The sequence below is a fragment of the Hyla sarda genome, chromosome 2, assembly GCF_029499605.1.
Source record: "Hyla sarda isolate aHylSar1 chromosome 2, aHylSar1.hap1, whole genome shotgun sequence".
Lineage (NCBI taxonomy): Eukaryota > Metazoa > Chordata > Amphibia > Anura > Hylidae > Hyla > Hyla sarda.
In genome coordinates, this window is record NC_079190.1 from 398,447,723 (window position 1) to 398,470,456 (window position 22,734).

At 40.8% G+C, this 22,734-nt stretch overlaps 1 protein-coding gene across 2 annotated transcripts in view; it reads left to right on the forward strand.

The window, feature by feature from the left end:
• Positions 1–22,734, forward strand: part of ADGRG2 (adhesion G protein-coupled receptor G2) — a 203,901-nt gene that overhangs the window by 161,974 nt on the left and 19,193 nt on the right. For both annotated transcript variants that reach the window (XM_056558757.1, XM_056558758.1), the window contains 6 exons: positions 1,810–1,935; positions 3,916–3,955; positions 6,027–6,130; positions 6,972–7,096; positions 7,979–8,250; positions 10,090–10,189. In XM_056558757.1, coding sequence (XP_056414732.1) covers positions 1,810–1,935; positions 3,916–3,955; positions 6,027–6,130; positions 6,972–7,096; positions 7,979–8,250; positions 10,090–10,189 — 767 coding nt within the window. The remainder of the gene's footprint in view (positions 1–1,809; positions 1,936–3,915; positions 3,956–6,026; positions 6,131–6,971; positions 7,097–7,978; positions 8,251–10,089; positions 10,190–22,734) is intronic.

Genomic DNA, 22,734 nt, shown 5'->3' on the forward strand with positions numbered 1-22,734 from the left:
GAGTGTAATTACCTATAAAACACAATACAAAGGAATATTACAGTAGAATCTCCCAGTGTCATTTAATCACCCCTTATCCCTCCCCTGTATAATTTCATCCCCCTTTATACCCTTTGCCACCTTATTTCCCCTGTGCCTTGTGCCAAATGATCCCCCCCCCTTACCCCCTGTACCACATAATTTTCCCTTGATCCCCCTGCGCCTTTTCATTCCCCCTGTATTATCCTCTGTGTAAATTTATCACCCCCCTCTTTATAAAGTGACACAGGGGGTTAAAGGAGGAATGAAATGGCACAGGGGGGGGGGCGGCACAGGGAGTAGTAAAGAGGGGGGCGATGTATTTGCACAGAGGGTAATAAAGGGACATTGAAATAGCACAGGGGGATCAAGAGGAAATTATGTGGCAGAGGGGGTAATAAAGGGGGAGAGGGGTAGAATTTGGCACGAGGGGATCAGGGAAGGGGGGGGGGAATAATTTGGCCAGCAAACGTACAGAAGCAGGAGACCTTTGTTTAAACAGCCGTCTTCTGCTTCTGTGCTGGGGCTTCTGCAGGGGTACTGGCTGTACCTCCTGATGGCAGTCCTGTGTGCAAGGTAGGGCCAGCACATGAGCTTAGTTGTCCCCTATTGGGAATGTTTTGTCCCCTTATGGGAGTGTTTTGTCCCCTATTGGGAGTGTTTTGTCCCCTATTGGGAGTGTTTTGACCCCTATTAGGAGTGTTTTGACCCCTATTAGGTATGTCCACATCCACTATTGGGAGTGTCACTATTTGGTGGATGCAAATACATTTAGTCTTATGGGACTCTGCCGGGGAATTAAAAACTGTCTGCTATTGGGAGGTGTTCCCTATTGGGAGGTGTTCGCTGTAGGGAGATTCTACTGTAGTAAATGGGCTATTATACATGTGAAAAGTCTCCTAATAATATACCTTCCTGCTCCAAATTCACCAAAGGTCGCATGACACAGGATGAATTAACCGGCTCTTATGCCCATGCTACTCATTTAGACTGCTTTCCAGGGCTGAAGTGACATGGTTTGAGTTTGTGTGTAAATCACGGTACTGCGACTTTTTTAAGACTTTCAGACAAAATTCGCAGATAATGAATCAGTGCCCACTGCATAAAACTAGTCTAAAGCACTGCACATTGTAGTTCACTTTCAGATATGATTTATAGCAAAAGTTGCACAAAAGTTGCAGGGGAAGTGACTGCTTTAAAAAAATTATCAAACAGCTTGATGAATTCCCCTCTAAGTGTCAAAATCTTCTTCCCCTTGAGAACAGAAGGACCAGGCTTGTTGAAGTCCAACTGCCTAAGCCTTTTTTTTCCTAACATCTGACATCTGGGAACAGTTGGGAGTCCTCCATACACATTAGATGGTTGGCCAGTTCCACTGAAATGGGTTTGGTCACTATGAAACTAATGTGTATAGTCTGCTTAAAACTACTGAATAGCCTAGTCTGCATCTTATTTTGTTCACCTTGGCATCTAAGAATCCAGAACTGATATTGCTAAACTGATATTCACCATTAAAGAGGTACTCCACTGGCCAGCATTCGGAACATTTAGTTTGCGCGCTGTGGGGGTCGTGGCGTGACATCATGAGGGGCGTAGCCGACCCCCGCAGCGCGCGCAAAGCGTTCGGAACTAAATGTTCCAAACGCTGGCCAAAGGAGAGGCATTACTTACAGAGTGTCTCTAGTTATTGATGTGTGACTACAGAATTGAAAAAAAAATTATTGTGAAGTGGTTTTTATGTGGCTTTTATGATATTTGTTTTAATAATTTTCTCTTTGGTCTGTTTACCAGGACCTATCCCTCTCTGAAAAAAAATTGGTGAGCAATGTTATTTCGTCAAGTGTTGCAAACCTTTCATTAAATAATTTAAGTGAAAATATAACGGTGACCCTAAAGACTTCAAAAACAAATCGCTCAGTAAGTATGTCAGTCTTTATGTAGCAAGGCTATAACTTTCTTTATTTATGCCTACATACTCATGATGGTACATTTGGTCTGTGTCCGAATTTGTTTGATTTTTCTACCTTTTAAATGGAAACTGACTGCTTTCGGCTGATAACTCTGCCGCAGCACAGAAATGCTGAGGAAGAGTGGCTGAATATTTATGAAGGGGCGGAGTTATCATGTGAAGGGGGTGTGGCTATCTGTCTGAGCCCACAGGAGAAAGCATTGCAAATGCAGCAGCCGCCCAGTGCAGTTTAGAAGTAAAAACCATATAACAGCAACAGAAAAAAATATATCCCAGTCTGGGTATATTAGCACGACCCCACCAAAAACAATGTACAGTTCCACAAAAACTGGGGTATATATTACATAAATGATAAAACATAGCCTTTAATCGATTGCTATTAAAAAGTAAAAACCATCTTAGTAACAAGATAAATATCTCCTGAATGGCTGCACTGATTTTCACCTGGGAAGAAGTGTTTGAAACAGCGTCACCCACACTAAATTAGAGCTGGTAACCCTGCTTTCAGTTTTCCTTTAAGCTTCAACTTAAAGGTATTGTCTGGACATAAGGTTTTTTTTTTTTTTTTTCATATCTGGGGGTGCGTTAAAAATATAGTGTTCAAAATCGAATATTAGACTTAAAAGGGTAATCCGCTGGGAAACATTTTTTAATTAACTGATGCCAGAAAGATAAACAGATTTGTAATTTACTTATATTTAAAAATATTAATCCTTCCACTGCTTATCAGCTGCTGTATACTACAGAGGAAGTTCTTTTCTTTTTGAATTTCCTTTCTGTCTGACCACAGTGCTCTCTGAACTGTTCAGAGTAGAAGCAAATCCCCATAGCAAACCTATCCTGCTCTGGACAGTTCCTGATATGGACAGAGGTGTCAGCAGAGAGCACTATGATCAGACAGAAAATAAATTGAAAAAGAAAAGAACTCTCTCGTATGCGGTTATAGGATGGAAAAAGCGGGGGGGGACTCACACCTCACCTAATGTGCTGTACCGACCTGCTGAGGGGATGCAACAGTGTGGGCCCAACAATGTTGGGAGGTGTGGTTCGCGTTAAGTGATTGCAGTATGCAGCTCTATCTCCCCTATCCGTATTTCTTAGGGTACAGAATGATCGACGGAGAATGGGTAGATAAAAGTGGGGAATTATGTAGAGTGCTCCTGCTGTAAAAGGACGGACTCAGAATGCCACGTTTGCACAGGACTATTTATTAGAAAATGAAAGGACAACGCGTTTCGGCGCTCACATGCGCCTTCATCAGGTCCACAGGAGGATAAAAAAGATGCGTCCTGAGGTGCCAACTGTGCTTGTGTGGCAGCCACCCAAGCACAGTCGGCACCTCAGGACGCATCTCTTTTATCCTCTTGTGGACTTGATGAAGGCACATGTGAGCGCCGAAACGCGTTGTCCTTTCATTTTCTAATAAATTGTCCTGTGCAAACGTGGCATTCTGAGTCCGTCCTTTTAAAGCAGGAGCGCTCTACATAATTCCCCACTTTTATCTACTCATTCTCTGGAGTATACAGCAGCTGATAAGCACTGGAGAGGTTAAGCTTTTTAAATAGAAGCAATTTACAAATCTGTTTAACTTTCTGGCACAAGTTGAGTTAAAAAAAAATGTTTTCCAGCGGAGTACCCCTTTAAGTCTAATATTTATTTCTGAACACTATAAATGAATTAAATAATCTTGAACAGGGAATCTGTGAATCTGGAGCTGATCCTTCCCAGATTGCCTTGGTTGATGCTAGACTATTCCTGTATCATTTTGAGACAGTGTTAATAAAAGCAAAATCGGGCGTATTAGCTCAGTGGTCAAAGAAAATGTTTATTAAAATAACTAATTCTGTGGTGTCATCAAAGGAAATGAAAAGAAATAAACATATTCTGTATTAAGAGAAAACATAAATTCTAAATTTGTGTTTCCACAGAATGGAGTGGAGTGTGTATTTTGGGACTTTAATAAAAACAGTAAGTATACTACATTAAAATGGATATGAATTCCACATTGCTGTACACTATGGAATGGCTGGTGAGGCTCAAACCCCAAACAATTAAACGTTATGACATAAAGGATAACAAAATTAACATTTCCCATCAAAAATGTGACTGATTCAATTGCCTGTACTTAAAGCTGGAACTATGTCCTGTACCTTACTGTTACTGTCTAATGACATTGATGAGAATATTGATCCTTGGAGGAAGGAAAAATCAATTAATTTGCCACCTATTTCTACTGGGTTGCTTACATTGCAATGGAATTTTAAAGCGTACCTATCATAGTTCCAAAAAAAAAAAAAAAACACACACATATATAAATACAAACACACACACACACACATATACATACACACACACATATATACATACAGACACACACACATATATACATACACACAGACACATATATAAACATACAGACACACACATATATACATACATACATACACGCATATATACTTCCACACACATATATACTTCCACACACACATATATATACATACACACACACACACACATATATATACATACACACACACACACATATATATATATATATATATATACATACAGACACACGCATATATACATACACACACACATATATACTTCCACACACACATATATATATACAAACACACACACATATATACATACAGACACACACACATAAATACATACACACAGACACATATATATATATATATATACATACATACAGACACACACATATATACATACACACACATATATACACACACATACAGACACACACATATATACATACAGACACACACATATATACACACGCACATACACACTCACCTGTCCTGCACCGCACTTCATCTCCTCGGCGTCACTGACGTCCTCTTCCACTGGCCGGTCACCTGCACTGCCGAAGACCGCTGAGAACCGGGGGGTGATCTGTGGGGGCTTTTCACACGATCGCAGCTGGGAACGGGGGGGGGGGAGGGGGGTTGGTGGTTGGTGTCGGCACACACGATCGCAGCTGAGAACGGGGGGGGGGGGGTGCTCCCGGCGGCGCACACGATTGCAGCTGAGAACGTGGGGGGGGGGGGGGACACACTGAGAACGGGGGGGGGGGGAGGGGCTGGGGGTGTGTGATGGCAGCCGAGTACCGGGGGGGGGGGGGCATAATGGGACACAGGATCGGGCGCAGCTGAGAACCTGGGGATGGGGGTGATCTGCCTGCATCCCACACTGCCTGGGTGTGCGCGCTCCCTGAGCTCTTTCACAGGCAGTGTGTGCCCGCGCATAGGCTGAATTCTCCTATACTGGATACCGGCCTGCTTTACGCCCGGTATCTGGTATACTGCAAAATCAACACTAGTCTGTCTGGCTAAAGATAGACGACCACTAGTGGTGGCTATTTTTAGATTTAATTTCTGGGGGAAATTGACATTTCTTTAAATACATTTATATTGCAAAAAGCCATCATATGATTAGTTCTCTAACATATAAAAAGTTTTCAACAATGACAGTGCCTGTAATGACATAAAAAGCTAATTTTGATCAACAATTTCAGTTCACAATATAATTCTAAATAGAAAAAAAATGTAGGTTAGTGTTATCATCAATTGTTGAGGCACATTTTCATGACAGTAAATATGGCTGCTCTATCTGTTATTACTTTTGCAAAAATTGCTGTAGAAACAAACCAATGAGTACCAAGAAAACACGAATTCCAAACTATGGCCACTGCTCTGACTTTTGAATTTTCAGTGCTGACATCAGTGCTGACATAAAAAATTTGCAGATATTTTGGGTTTACATTAGAAGTCATAAATTGTTGAGTCAAATAAGGCTGGCACAAAATCTTGCAACTTTTTTTACACCAGAACACTGTCATGCAAATACATAAATTCACCACTTTGTCTTTTACGTTTACCAGTTTTGAGTTATGTGTTTCATTTGCATTAGTAATGACTGAACCTCACAACACAGAACATGGTGTATATGCCATGACTTAGATAAAAAGATAATCTGCACTTTTACTTAAACCATTCTCTTTGCTCAATAGGTGGAAGCGGCGGCTGGTCATCATATGGCTGCTCAGTTTATAACAGAACACACAATGAAACAGTCTGTAAATGTAATCATCTAACCAGCTTTGGAATACTGATGGTAAGAAATGTAAACTATTCACAGATATGATACCCTAAGGTGAGCTTCCTAATGTGACTTTACTACAAGGAATCACAACCAAGATAACCCCCTTTGAAGAAGACCACCAAGATAAACCCAAGATAACCCCCTTTGAAGAAGACCACCAAGATAAACCCACGATAACCCCCTTTGAAGAAGACTTGTTAGCTGTCCATACATGTCTGTTTTGGTAAACATTTGAATTCTGAGGAGCTTCTTCCCTTAGAACTCTGTATTGTGCTGTTCTTCTAGATTACCTTTGGAAATGTATGTATAAATTGACAACTGGGTGTTAGCATTCATCTTGGCAAAGCTATTTGTTCCTATACATCCTGATGCAATCAGCACTTATGAACACAGTCAGAATTTGTAGGATAACACCCAGTTGTCAGTTTATTTACAATATAATTTTTTAATGAATATAAGGATTTATTGAACCATATGCTTGAAAACTGGTCGGGCCTCTTAGAACATGACCCATTGGCAAAACTGTAAGGTGGCTGGTGCTATATCCACTAACACTGTCATCTCCTCTAGTTTGATCCGCTGGTAAAATGTGCATTTGGGGAAAGTGTCTTTCATTTAAAATTAGTAATGCCCTGGTGACAAAATCCCTTTAAGGAAAGCAATGCTGTGATTGGTTGCTATAGACATCAAAGACAGTTTTTCTTTTAGACAGGTTTGATAAATTTGTCCCAATGTGTTTTAAAGTTGGACATTTAACTTAAATTATATTCGAAAAGATTGATGCTATATATACTCTAGTCTTACATGACATAATAATAATTAGAATAATGTTTCTTTTTGTACTTTCTTTTAGAATGTATCACCCAATGTTTCGTTGAATCCAAAAGATCTCTTGATTTTGACCTTCATCACATATATTGGGTGTGGTCTTTCAGCAATATTCCTCTCCGTCACTCTTGTAACCTACATAGCCTTTGAGTATGTACAAAATTTACATCTTTATTTGAACTTGTGGTCTCCTTACCTTCTTTGTCCCATTTGTCAGAATAAGGGGGTTATATAAACTAATAATTTCTATTATATTTTGCTGAGGTGCTATAAAAGTAAATCCAATGCGGCTTCATCAGGTCGCCCATTCATCACCAATAAATGAATGCTGATAAAAACTCTAAGCTGTCCTGCAAAAGTTGCTCTGTTGCCCCTGCCTTAAAATAACACATTTACTCTATCATATTACCTGAATTACTTCCACTCATGAACGTAAGTTGTCCAATTTTTAAACCTCTATGTGATAAAGCAGACCCCTGAAAATAGTACAGAATAAACTACTGCTGAGATACAGAGTGATTGGTTGTAATCCTGAGGGAAACCAGCCACAGAGTATAAAACCATTACATATTAGGGTATGTTCACACTGCAGAATTCCCACAGAATACCATCAGTGTGAATGGGTCTTCCGCGATAGACCTGTTCACACTGAGGAATTTCAGCATCAGACAATTCCGCTGCTGAAATTGTTTTGCACAGAGAATGAACATGTTCATTCTTTGTGTGGAATTCCGCAAGCACTGCATAGCCGCCAATGGAAATGGAGCAGTGCCGCGTAATCCTACCACCGAAGCATCTCCGGCGGTGGTCGCCAGACAGAATCTTTGCTCGAGATTCCGCAGTGTGAACGTACCCTTAGACATCACTATGAATAGACTGTTTGTAAAATACATAAGCCTGCCACGGGAGATGCTCTTTGTTGTCAGTGATGAACCCTAATAGGTGGATAATATTCTTTCTAATGTATCCTGCTTTATTATTAGAATGATACCATATCTTGTATAGTAATAGTTATTGTCTTCTGATTTTTAGGAAAATCCGGAGGGATTACCCATCTAAAATTTTAATTCAGCTTTGTGCTGCCCTGGTTTGCCTAAACCTTACATTTCTCCTCAATCCTTGGATTGCACTATATAATGACATCCCTGGACTCTGTATCTCTGTTGCTGCATTTCTGCATTATTTTGTTTTGGTATCAATTACCTGGATGGGCCTTGAAGCTTTTCACATGTATCTGTCACTTGTGAAGGTCTTTAATACTTATGTACGGAAGTATATCTTGAAATTCTGCATTATTGGATGGGGTACGTATTATTTGGTCTGATTTTATAGTCATGGATACTGAGCCTTTAACTATATACAGTCTTTTTGCATTACGTGACAGCTGCAGTCTGTAGAAGGGTACTGAGTTACATGACAACTACTGCATTCCTCTTGATTACAGCAAGTAGCTTCATAAAAATGGAAAATCTCAGTACAAAAATATGTTGCATTGCTTCTAGGAGAGACTACCTCTACGCATTGCCTGTATGTTCTGTTGTGCTTTTGGATCCTTTTTAAAGGGTACCTCTCATCAAATAAACTTTTGATATATTTTAGATTAATGAATGTTGAATAACTTTCCAATAGCATGTTAATGAAAAATATGCTTCTTTCTATTGTATTTTTCCCGATCAGTTCTGTCAGCAAGCATTTCTGACTCATGCTGGAGTCCTAAACACTCAGAGCTGCCAGCCTGCTTTGTTCACAGCCAAACAGGCTGTGAACAAAGCAGGCTGGCAGCTCTGAGTGTTCTCCTTTGTGAACAAAGCAGACTGGCAGCTCGTAGTGTTTAGGACTCCAGCATGAGTCTGCCAGGACTGGTAGGGAGACCCCTAGTGGTCATTTCTTCAAAGTGGAAAATTAAATAGAAAGAAGCATATTTTTTAATAACATGCAATTGTAAAGTTATTCTGCATACATTAATCTATAATATATCAAAAGTTTTTTTGAGGAGAGGTACCCTTTAAAGGGGTATTCAAGGAAAAAACTTTATTTTTTTTTTATATCAACTGGATCCAGAAAGTTAAACAGATTTGTAAATTACGGTACTTCTATTCTATTAAAAAATCTTAATCCTTCCAATACTTATCAGCTGCTGAAGTTGGGTTGTCCTTTTCTGTCTGGCAACAGTGCTCTCTGCTGACAACTCTGCTTGTCTCGGGAACTGCACAGAGTAGAAGAGGTTTGCTATGGGGATTTGCTTCTATTCTGGACAGTTCTCGAGACAGGTGTCATCAGAGAGAACTTAGACAGAAAAGAACAACTCAACTTCAGAAGCTCGTAAGTACTGAAAGGATTAAGATTTTTTAATAGAAGTAATTCACAAATCTGTTTAACTTTCGGGAGCCAGTTGATATATATATATAATTTTTTCCTGGATAACCCCTTTAAGGCGAATGTCTCGTCTAGTCTTTTTTCTGATGATTTCATTGACTGATTGTATATACTTTATTCTATTTTCTGTATATGGTTATGAGGGCAGCCACCTTGCCTTTAGAATTATTTTAACATATAGGTAGTGACACGGAAAATTTAAGTGACAAAGGGAAAAAAAAAACACTCAAAATTCTTTAAAAAGTTTTTAAAACTATCTAAACAATCCCTCTTTTATACATTACCTTCAAAGAGGAACAATTTACACTCTTTTAACATGCCTGATTTAGTAAATGCTTACATTCTTCATAGCATAGGATAGAATAGGAACATCTTATGTTAGAAAGTTGTATTGTGTCGTTCTTTACCTTTTTATACTACCTAAAATTCATGAGTAATTTAACAGCTGGGTGTAAGCAGTTTGGGGTTTTACTCTAAACGGTGACACTGTCCAATCAGTGCTGATACTGTGTAGGGACACACACACCCCTTTGTATTGCCCAATTGTCAATTTATTCATAAATGATCAAAAGGAATAACAGGAACGTAACAATGTTATGTTATGAAAAAATATGCTTTAATACTTATATTACATAGTGAATTTAAGTATTTGATAAAACTTTCATATCACTTATGTATAGTAGCTTTACATTTTCTTTAGTGTGTGAGAGGAGCAGTTTAGTTTACTTCTAACATTTGTGATTCTTTCCAATTTTGTCTCATCTCAGGAGCTCCAGCTGTAGTCGTGGCAATAATACTTGCCGTTAATAGAAATTTGTATTCTCTCAAAATAAGTGGAACATATCCAAATGGATCAGCAGATTATTTGTAAGTGTAAATATATATATATATATAAATGCTTTCATTTGACTAATGGTGCAGTTTTGTTTAAAGACCTCCATACACATTAGAAAAAAAGTCAGCCAAACTCATTGATTTTGGTGGGGTCTCTTGATGATGTCAAGGAAAAAGAGAGATTAGGCATCAGGCTTATTACATTTCAATACTCAATAATTTTTTTCTCCCTCAAGCTAGGCTCCCACCAAAGATGTTTGGCTGTGGCTTACTTAAAGGGGTTATCCAGGGAAAAACTTTTTTTTTATATATATATATCAACTGGATCCAGAAAGTTAAACAGATTTGGAAATTACTTCTATTAAAAAATCTTAATCCTTTCAGTACTTATGAGCTTCTGAAGTTGAATTGTTCTTTTCTGCCTAAGTGCTCTCTGATGACACGTGTCTCGGGAACCACCCAGTTTAGAAGAAAATCCCCATAGCAAACCTCTTCTAAACTGGGCAGTTCCCGAAACACGTGTCATCAGAGAGCACTTAGACAGAAAAGAACAACTCAACTTCAGAAGCTCATAAGTACTGAAAGGATTAAGATTTTTTTATAGAAGTAATTTACAAATCTAGCAATTTACAAATCAGTCTGACTGGGAGAGCATGGGAAGTGAGCTATTACACCTTGTTCACACTGGTGTGGTGCCGTGCGGTGTCCGTTGCTGCCATGGCGCCGTGTCTGCTGGGAGGTGCGGCCCATAGACTGGTTTGAGTGGCATTGGGGCCGCTCTGCCAGTGGGTCGTTTCCCCCCCTGTGGGTCGTTTCCCCCCCTTTAAAGGTGTTATCCAGGATTTAAAAAACATAGCTTATTTCTTCCAGAAACAGCAACTTTCTTGTCTTCAGTTTGTGTGTTACATTGCAGCACAGTTCTATGGAAGTGAGCGGAGCTGAGTGTTAATACCACATAAAAACTGTAGAGAGGTGTGATACTGTTTTTGGTAAAAGCAGCTATGTTTCTAATACTGGATAAACCCTTCACGGTAGGGTCTGACGTAACGGATCTGCAGCGTATTTTACTCTGCGGATCCGCCTATGACCGACCCTATAGTGTGCCTCCTGCTGTGCCTTCTTTATCTGCTAGTAGCAGCAATCTGCCTCTACCAGCAGACACACAGGGACGTGCCAGTTGCCACGCACATGCGCAGTGTACTCGCAGACATTGCGGTCGCTCCCCCTGCTCCCTGAGTTAGGCTCCTTTCACACTATGAATTTTTCTGTTTACAAAATTGCATTGCAGCCTATGGGGTTTTGTAACTGCCCGTTTGCACCCATATATGCCCGTAATTCATTACGGGCGTTATACAGTGACGGGACATCGTGGCGGAAAAATTACTGCATGCAAGGTCACGGATATTTAGGAAAAATATTTTATTTAGATAATAACATTTTAACAACAGTGGTATGTAACCATATAAAATAGTTTAAAATATGACCGGTGGTACATAGGGCCATTGTGTGCCAATAAGGTCAAAATGCAATATAAAATAAATCAGTAAATACTTTAAATTAATAGTTATGCATACAAAATGTTCAGGGTCACCATATATTGAATAAAATAAATCCCACAATGGATACAAATTGGCTACAAGTGGTGACTAAAAGACTGTTCCTCATGGTTAGCCATAATTTCTTGCAGCCTCCAAAGCAAGATCGCTGTCTTCTAATATTTAATCACTGTATCAGCTGATATACTACGTTGATAAGTAGAATTCGTTGTATCAGGTTTGTATCAGACGTATTCTGAATCACTAGTCTTAGTATGCTGAGGTAGGCAGTTATTTAAATAGTTATTACAGCAAAGGCATGATGAGATTACTTGTAGTAGCGTGGTATTGTGATCGTTTACCTTACTGGTACAAGGACGCTCTGGTCTTTATCCTAACTGCCGCCTTTCTTAAGCAAGAGGGTGTGTCGCAGTATGCACAGATGGGCTTCGTTCAGGTGGACTGCAGCGCTCCTGTTCCGTGGAGGGATGATGTCTGTGCGAGGATCCTGGATGTCATCCTCGTCGTAGGTAGCGCATGCTCCTAAGCAGGTGTGATGGTAGGTTTGCGGTGCAATAGTAAATCCAATTGGTCACACTGTGGGTAGTCAGTGGTGATTCCAGTAACTAGCTGGACACGTTTCAAGACCTCCGTAGGTCTATTCTTCATCAGCTTGAGCCACTGACTACCCACAGTGTGACCAATTGGATTTACTATTGCACCACGCACCTACCATCATGCCTGCTTATTTAACAGCAAGGAGCATGCGCTTCCTACCACGAGGACGACATCCAGGATCCTTGCCACAGACATCATCTCTCCACGGAACAGGAGCGCTGTAGTCCACCAGACCGCAGCCCATCTGTCCATGCTGCGACACTTAGGAGACGGTCGTGTCTCCCCCAGCATACCCTCTTGCTTAAAGGACAACTGCAGCCATAACAACTTATCCACAGGATAGGGGATAAGTGTTTGATCGTCGGGGGTCCGGCCGATGGGTACCCCTACGATCTGTGAGAGCGGCTAATGCGCATAGCGGCGACCTCAGTGAGGTTGACGGTATGCCCCCTCCCCATACAGCTCTGTGCAGGAGATCCCCCGCGATGAGAGACTTATCCCCTATCCTGTGGTTAGGGGATAAGTTGGTATGGCTGCATATTTCCTATAAGAGAGCCGCCTGTGAGGATAAGGACCAGCGCGTCCTTGTACCAGTAAGGTAAGCGGTCACAATACCAAGCTACGACTAGCAGTCTCAGCATGCCTTTGCTGTAATAACTATTTCAATTATTAGGCAAATAACTGCCTACCTCAGCATACTAAGACTAGTGATTCAGAATACAGCTGATACAAACTTGATACAATGAATACTACTTATAAACGTAGTATATCAGCTTATACAGTGATTCAATATTAGAAGACAGAATGATCTTCCTTTGGAGGCTACAAGAAATTATGGCTAACCATAAGGAACAGTCTCATCACTTGTAGCCAATTTGTATCCATTGTGGGATTTATTTTATTCAATGTATGGTAACCCTGAACATTTTATATGCATATCTATTCATTTAAAGTATGCATTAATTTATTTTATATTACATTTTGACCTTAATGGCACACAAGGACCCTGTGTACCACCGGTCACATTTTAAACTATTTTATATGGTACATACATACCACTGTTGTTTAAATTTTAAAATATTTTTCATAAATATCCGCAACCTTGAGCCCCAGATTTTTATTTCATATTCTGGATTTTTTTAGACACTGTGGGTATAGGTGTCAGCTGAGCGTCTCAGGTCTATTTGGTGATTCGTGTGAGCCTCTCCAATTTTGAGCACACTGATAAATGTAAGGCTATGCAGATGTGAAGTTAAAGAGTACCTCTCATGAGCTTGTTACATTTTATAATCCTCCCAGTTCATGATAAACCACCCCCTACCTTTATTTTTTATTATTTTCTAGTTTTCTACCTTGATATTGCTCAGTATTTTCTGCTCAGTCTCAGTCAGATTCACAGACTGAGAAGGGGTGTTACTAAGCAGGCGTGACATCATCTGAAGCCATACAGGGGAGAACTTCCTCCCTCACTCTGCTACACACAGCCCACAGCAGTTTAGTGTGAGATGAGCTATGATTGGATATGGCTGCACACTCCCCCCCTCAGCATTTCCTGCTTTTGGACTTCTGCCAGGCCAGCAGGAGTCCAAAGTCTGTGCAAAACATTGTGGAAAATGCGCTCTGGACAAGTAGGGAGACACCTAGTGGCAGCTTTTTTAAACACAAATAAAACATAGAAAACGTAATTTTTTTTAACCTGCGCCCAGTCCCGGTATTTAAAACTGGGTCACGCCGTGACCCCGCATCATACCGGGTCGGTCCCAGCTGCTAATGATAGTCGGGACCCTGGGCTAATAGCGCGTGGCACAGATTGTTGTGCCGCACGCTATTAACCCTTCAGACGCGGCAATCAAAGTTGATCGCCGCATCCAAAACGAAAGTAAAAGCTCCCCGGCAGCTCCGTCGGGCTGATCGGGACTATCGCGATAAAATCGCGATGTCCCGATCAGCTAGGGCGCGAGCGGAGGCCCTCTTACCTTGCTCCATTGCGTCCGATCGGCGTTTAATTGCTCCAAGCCCGAACTACAGGCTTGAAAAATCGAACCCCTAGAACGCTGATCCATGCAAAGCTATGGCTTTGCAGGGATCAGGGTGAAAGATCAACGTGTGCAGTGTTATTGCCCTCTATGGGAGCTATAACACTGCAAGAAAAAAGTGGGGAAAAAAAGTAAATAAAGGTCATTTAACCCCTTACCTAATAAAAATTTGAATCACCCCCCTTTTCCCATAAAAAAAAACTGTAAATAAAAACAAAAATAAACATTTGTGGTATCGCCGCGTGCGTAAATGTTCAAACTATAATAATATATTGTTAATTAAACCACACAGTCAATAGCGTACGCGCAAAAAAAATCAAAAGTCCAAAATAGCGTATTTTTGGTCACTTTTTATATCATTAAAAAATGAATAAAAAGCTATCAAAAAGTCCGATCAATACAAAAATGGTACTGATAAAAACTTCAGAACACGCAAACTAAAAATTAGTTTTCATACTGCCCCGTACGCGGAAAAATAAAAAAGTTATAGGGGTCAGAAGATGAGAATTTATAAAGTATAAATTTTCCTGCATGTAGTTATAATTTTTTTTTCAGAAGTACAACAAAATCAAACCTTAATACCAAGTAGGGTATCATTTTAACCGTATGGACCTACAGAATAAAGATAAGGTGTCATTTTATTTAAATTTTGTCGCACAATGATTTTTTACTTTTCGCCGTGGGTTTTTTGGTAAACTGACTAATGTCCCTGCAAAGTAGAATTGGTGGTGCAAAAAATAAGCCATCATATGAAATTTTATGTGCAAAATTGAAAGCGTAATGATTTTTAGAAGGTGATGAGGAAAAAATGAAAATGGAAAAATGCTGAGTTCTTAAGGGGTTAAACAAAGTACATTAGAAAGATTTTTTTATTTACCATAAGGAGTGCAATAGCAAAAAATAGTTTTAATGAGAGTGCCCATTTAAAATCCAGGCTATGAATATGTATGAATGTTGTAAAAAAACAACACAAACAACAAAAAAAAGCACAAGAATTAAAATTTTGGTCCAAAACGTAGAATAAAAATGATCAAAAGGTAGCATGTATAACAAAAATGGTACCAATAAAAAAAGTGCACATCCTGCAAAAAAATAGGTCGGACGAAAAATGTAAAAAAAAATTATGCCTTCCGGAACATAGCAACAACAAAAAACTATCTTTTTTTTTTTTTTTTTTTTTTTTGTGGAAAGGAAAAAGAACATAAAAAGCAATATAAATTGGGTTTCATCAAATTCGTACTGACCCACAGGATAAAGATAACATTCTTTTTACCACATAGTGAACACCATAACAAAAATTTTAAGAAAAATGCTAGAAATTTTTCAATTTTACACAGTATTTTTTTTACAAAAAATATTGCATGTATCAACAAAAATTTACCACTAATATAAAGTACACTATGCAATGAAAAAACAATCCCAGCATCATATTGCTTAGTAAAAGCATTTCAAAGTTTATACCACTTAAAGAGACAAATGCAGATTTGAAAAATGGGGCTTGGTCATTAACCTCTTGGGGACGAAGGCCGTGCTGGTACGCCCTCGCGTCCTGGTACTTAAGGACGGAGGGGACCGCACCGGGATGACTGCTGATATCTATCAGCAGGCATCCCGTGGGAATGCCTAGGGGGGGCCTGAGACCCACCATATCGGCGATCACTGCAAATAACAGTTAGAACCAGCGAGGACAAAACATAAGTAAAAAGAAATAAATGAAGTACACTTGACATGAACGAAAACCACATACAAAACTACAATTCCCAGCATGCCCAGACAGTCACAGTTCTGAAATATCTGGCACTTCATATGTTGCAGAACTACAACTCCCAGCATGCCTGGGCAGTCTGGGCATGCTTGGAGTTGTAGTTTTACAACATCTGGAGGGCTACAGTTTGGAGACCACTACTTAGCGGTCTCCAAACTGTTCTTCTCCAGTTGTTGCATAACCACAACTCCTAGCATGCCCAGACTGTCCAGGCATGCTGAGAGTAGTAGTTCTGCAACATCTGAAGGGCCCGATATTGCAGAACTACACGCCCAGCATCTGTGACTGTCTGGGCATGCTGGGAGTTGTATTTTTGCAACAGCTGGAGGCACACTGGTTGGGAGACACTGAGCTAGAGTCTGTTTCCTATCTCAGTGATTCGAACCCGTGTGCCTCCAGCTGTTTCAAAACTACAACTCCCAGAATGCACTGAAAGACTGTACATGCTGGGAGTTGTAGTTTTTGGAATCACTGAGCTAGAGTCTGTTTCCTAAGTTGTTCCCCACCAGTGTGCCTACAGCTGTTGCAAAGCTACAACTCCCAGCGTGTACGGTCTGTCAGTACATTCTGGGAGATATAGTTTTGCAACAGCTGAATGTTTGGGACACACTCCAGCCCCCCCCCCCCCCCCCCCCCATGTGAATGTACATTCACACGGGCAGGGGTTTACAGTGGGTTTCCTATTACAAGACTACGGTCCTGTCCCCGCCGCTCTGGACCGTCACCGCTGCCCTGGATGTCGCCCTCCATCATCATGAGTGATTATCACCGCAGCACACGGGCACTGTAAACGGCTATCCGGTGGCAGTTGAAGCTGTCTGCACTGCCGGATAGCCGTTTATGCGATGACCCCGACATTCAAAAGCATCGTATGTTTATGCTGCTTTTTCTCCTTTTACCCCTTATGAAAAGCTAAAGTTGGGGGCTACACCAGCATGTTAGTGTAAAAAAATAAAAATGTTTACACTAACATGCTGGTGTTGCCCATTACTTTTCATTTTCACAAGAGACAAATGGAGAAAAATACCCCCAAAATTTCTAACGCAATTTGTACAGAGATACCCCATATGTGGACGTAAAATGCTCTGTGGGTGCACAACAAGGCTCAGGAGTGAGAGAGCACTATGTGACCCCATTTTGGAAACTACACCCCTTACGGAATGTAACAAGGGGTATAGTGAGCCTTAACACCCCACAGATCTTTGACACATTTTCATTAAAATTGGACATGAAAATTAAAAATTTGTTTTTTTTTCCCTGAAATGCTAGTGTTACCCCAACTTTTTCATTTTCACAAGGGGTAATCGGAAAAAAGCCCCCCAAAATTTGTATCACCATTTTTGGAAAATGGAAATACCCCATATGTGGATATAAAGTGCTCTGCGGGTGAACTACAATGCTCAGAAGAGAAGGAACGCCATTGGGCTTTTGGAGAGAGAGTTAGGCTGGAATTGAAGGCCATGTGCGTTTACAAAGCCCCCATGGTGCCAGAACAATGGACCCCCCCACATGTGACCCCATTTTGGAAACTACACCCCTCACAGAATGTAATAAGGGGTACAGTGAGCATTTACACCCCACAGTCGTCCGTAAAAATGAAAATTTTTATTTTTCATTTGCACAGCCTACTGTTCCAAAGATCTGTCTAATGCCAGTGGGGTGTAAATGCTCACTACACCCCTTATTCAATTCTGTAAGGGGTGTAGTTTCCAAAATGGGGTCACATGTAGGGGTGTCCACTGTTCTGACACCATAGGGTCAACGCACATGGCCCCCGACTTCCATTCCAACCAAATTCTCTCCAAGCCCTCATTCCAAGCCCAATAACGCTCCTTCACTTCAAGCATTGTAGTTCGCCCGCAGAGCACTTTACATCCACATATGGGGTATTTCCATACTCCGAAGAAATGGGGTTACACATTTTGGGGGCTTTTTCTCCTATTACCCCTTGTGAAAATGAAAAATTTGGGGTAACACCAGCAATTTTTAATTTTTTTAATTTTTATGTCCCAATTTAACGAAAGTTTGTCAATCACCTGTGGGGTGTTAAGGCTCACAGTACCCCTTGTTACGTTCCTTGAGGGGTGTAGTTTTCAAAATAGTATGCCATGTGTTGTTGTTTTTTTTTACTGTTCTGGCATCATGGGGGCAGGGATGGTTTTAGGCTTAGCGTGGCCCTAGGCAAAATCAAAAGAGGGGCACCAAAAGTCATAATAGTGCACTAACCAGATTTACACATTTTTGGTCACTTCAAATACCATAAAAAATATCTAAAAAGCAATTGAAAAGTCCCATCAAAACAAAAATGGTACCGATAAAAACTACAAATCAAAGCGCAAAAAATTACCCTCATACATCCCCATATACAGAAAAATAAAAGCGTTATAGGGATCAGAATAGTACAATTTGATATTTTTGTATAGTTCCCCCACATTAGGTTGGCGGTATAGTTCCCCCACATTAGGTTGGCTGTATAGTCCCCCCCACATTAGGTTGGCAGTATAGTTCCCCCCACATTAGGTTGGCAGTATAGTTCCCCCATATTAGGTTGGCTGTATAGTTCCCCCACATTAGGTTGCCAGTATAGCTTCCCAAGATTAGGTTGGCAGTATAGTTCCCCCACATTAGGGTGTAGTTCCCCCACATTTGGTTAGCAGTATAGTTCCCCCCACATTAGGTTGTAGTTCCCCCACATTAGGTAGGCAGTATATTCTCACACATTAGGTAGGCAGTATAGTTCCCCCACATTAGGTTGCAGTTCCCCCACATTAGGTTGCAGTTCCCCCACATTAGGTTGGCAGTATAGTTCCCCTACATTAGGTTGGCTGTATAGTTCCCCCACATTAGGTTGCCAGTATAGCTTCCCAAGATTAGGTTGGCAGTATAGTTCCCCCACATTAGGTTGTAGTTCCCCACATTAGGTTGGCAGTATAGTTCCCCCCACATTAGGTTGTAGTTCCCCCACATTAGGTTGGCAGTATAGTTCCCCCCACATTAGGTTGCAGTTTCCCCACATTAGGTAGGCAGTATGTTTCCTCACATTAGGTAGGCAGTATAGTTCCCCCACATTAGGTTGTAGTTCCCCCACATTAGGTAGGCAGTATAGTTCCCCCACATTAGGTAGGCAGTATAGTTCCCCCACATTAGGTTGGCTGTATAGTCCCCCCACATTAGGTTGCAGTATAGTTCGCCCCAAATTTGGTTGGCAGTATAGTTCCCCCCACATTAGGTTGTAGTTCCCCCACATCACTCGTCATATTATTCACACAGCCCACAAGACCCAGCACATTACCTGAGCCTGCCAAGCGCGGCCAGGTAAGGAAATATGAAAAATAGAAAAAGCAGGAGAAGTTTCCGGGCCCGCCGTTGGTCACTGTTTTAAATTGGCCGCGGCCGGGCTGCAGCAGGCTGCTGATCCGCTACTGAGTAGCTGTCAGGGGGCCCCCTGGGGGATGGAGGCCCTAGGCAATTGCCTGGTTTGCCCGCCCTAACGCCAGCCTTGCATGGGGGCTTCCTAAATGAGACATGCCCCCCAAAAACAATTTCAGCAAAATTCGCTCTCCAAAAGCCCAATGTCGCTTCTTTCCTTCTGAGCCCTCTAGTGCACCCACAGAGCACTTTACATCCACAAATGAGGTATTTCCTTACTTGAGAGAAATGGGGTTACAAATTTTGGGGGGCATTTTCTCCGATTACTCCTTGTGAAAATGAAAAGTTTGGGGTAACAGCAGCATGTTAAAAATCATATTTTAAATTTTCACATACCACTTTAACGAAAGTTCGTCAATCACCTGTGGGGTGTTAAGGCTCACTATACTCCTTGTTAGTTTCCAAAATTCGCTCTGCAAAATGCCGCTCCTTCCCTTCTGAGCCCTCTAGTGCACCCACAGAGCACTTTACATCCCCATATGAAGTATTTCCTTACTCAAGAGAAAAACAAGAAAAAAACTAAAACGAGAGAAATACAAGTTTTAGGGGCTTTTTTACGTTTTTCCCCTTGTAAAAATAAAAAAAAAATGGGGCTACAATAACATTTAACCTGTTAAGGATGTAGGGCATACCTGTACGCCGTACGCCAGGTCCCGGTGTTTAAAACGGGGTCACGCCGTGACCCCGCATCACACCGGGTTGGTCCTGGCTGCAAATGATAGCTGGGACCCTGGGCTAACAGCGCGCGGCACCGATCGTTGTGCCGCGCGCTATTAACCCTTCAGACGCGGCAATCAAAGTTGACCTCACTTCCCGGCAGCTCAGTCAGGCTGATCGAGACATTGCGATAAAATCGCGATGTCCCGATCAGCTAGGACGCGAGCGGACACTCCCTTACCTTGCTCCATCGCGTTGGATCGGCATTTGATTGCTCCAAGCCTGAGCTACAGGCTTGAGCAATCGAGCCCCTATCTCGCTGATCCATGCAAAGCTATGCCTTTGCAGGGATCAGGGTAAAAGATCAGTGTGTGCAGTGTTATAGCCCCCTATGGGAGCTATAGCAGTGCAAAAAAAAAGTGGAAAAAAAAAGTTAACAAAGGTCATTTAACCCCTTCCCTAATAAAAGTTTGAATCACCCCCCTTTTCCCATAAAAAAAAACTGTGTAAATAAAAATAAACATATGTGGTATCGCCGCGTGCGTAAATGTCCGAACTATAAAAATGTATCAATAATTAAACTGCACGGTCAATGGCGTAGGCGCAAAAAAATTCCAAATCCAACATAGCGTATTTTTGGTCACTTTTTATATCATGAAAAAATAAATATAAAGCGATCAAAAAGTCAGATCAATACAAAAATGGTACCGATACAAACTTCAAAATACGGTGCAAAAAAACGCGTAAAATAAAAAAGTTATAGGGGTTAGAAGATAAGAATTTTTAACGTATAAATTTTCCTGCATGTAGTTATGATTTTTTTCCGAAGTACGACAAAATCCAACCTATATAGGGTATCATTTTAAGCGCATGGACCTACAGAATAAAGATAAGGTGTGATTTTTACAAAAAATGCACTGCGTAGAAACTGAAGCCCCCAAAAGATACAAAATGAAATTTTTTCTTCAATTTTGTCGCACTATGAATTTTTTTCTGTTTCGCCGTGGATTTTTTGGTAAAATAATGTCACTGCAAAGTAGAATTGGTGGCGCAAAAAATAAGCCATAATATGGAATTTTATGTGCAAAATTGAAAGCGTTATAATTTTTAGAAGGTGATGAGGAAAAATGCAAAAACTGAAAAAACCTGGTGTCCTTAAGGGGTTAAGTGTAAAAATTGAGATTTAGATTTTTCGCCTCTTTGCTGCTATTCCTGTGAAACACCTGAAGGGTTAACAAACTTTTTGAATGTCATTTAGAATACTTTGCGGGGTGCAGTTTTCATAATGGGGTCCATTATAGGGGATTTCCAACATAAAGACCCTCAAATTCACTTCTAAACTAAACTGGTCCCTGAAAAAGTCTGATTTTGAAATTTTCGGGAAAAATTTGAAAATTGCACCTATGCTTTGAAGCCCTCTCATGTCTTCAAAAAGTAAAAACATGTCAACTTTATGATGCAAACATAAACTAGACATATTTATTGTATATGTGAATCAATATATCTTTTCCTCACAAGCAGAGAGCTTCAAAGTTAGAAAAATGCTAAATTTTCAAATTTTTCCGAAAATTTTTGAATTTTTCACCAAGAAATTATGCAAGTATCGATGCAAATTTACCACTAACATAAAGTAGAATATGTCTCGAAAAAACAGTCTTGGAATTAAATTTATAAGTAAAAGCATCCCAGAGTTATTAATACATAAAGTGATAGAGATCAGATTTGCAAAAAATGCTCCCGTCCTTAGGGTTATAATGGGCTTCGTCCCCAAGGGGTTAAAGCGCAACTCTCATGAATTGGTACCCCCATAAACTAATTGCAAGTTAACAAAGTTCTTTAGAATTACTCTACCTTTTACTGCTTTCTAGCAGCTTTTATCAGGCAAAAAAATGCTTTATAAGACAGCCAGCAACGGTCGGATAGGCGTGGCTATGGCCCGCGGCCGCCATGCCTATCTCCTGTATGTCATCGCTAGGACCGCTGTGTGATTGGTCCCAGCACATAGGCCCCTTTATTATCCTTCTCTGTGGCGGCAAACATACAAATGTATAAGTAAAACAAGTGCCCGTTCTCCTATTCTCCTATTAGGTTACAGTGCCGTCACAGGGGTTTCGTGATGAGGATCTGACGGATGTCATAACTAAATATCCCTCTATCACATTTAGAAAGGGGAGATCACTACGTGACAGATTGGTAAAAAGTCATTTCGTGGGGGAAAAGAAAGAAGGCACTTGGCTGGATAGGCGCCCCCTAGGCACTTTCCGATGTGGAAGGTGCAGGGCATGTGCAAATATACAGCAGGCCAAAACGTTTACCAGTATTGTGACACAAAGGATCTACAGGATGCGAGATTTTGCAAACTGCGAGACGGAGGGTGTTGTATATTTGTGCAATTGCACATGCCCGATGCAGTATGTGGGCAAAACCAGACGTGCCTTCAAGAAACGTGTTAGAGAGCATATATGTGATATACAGAACAAAAGGGATACCCCCCTGGCTGAGCATGTCATAGAGAAACATGGGGGTAGGACAGATGAG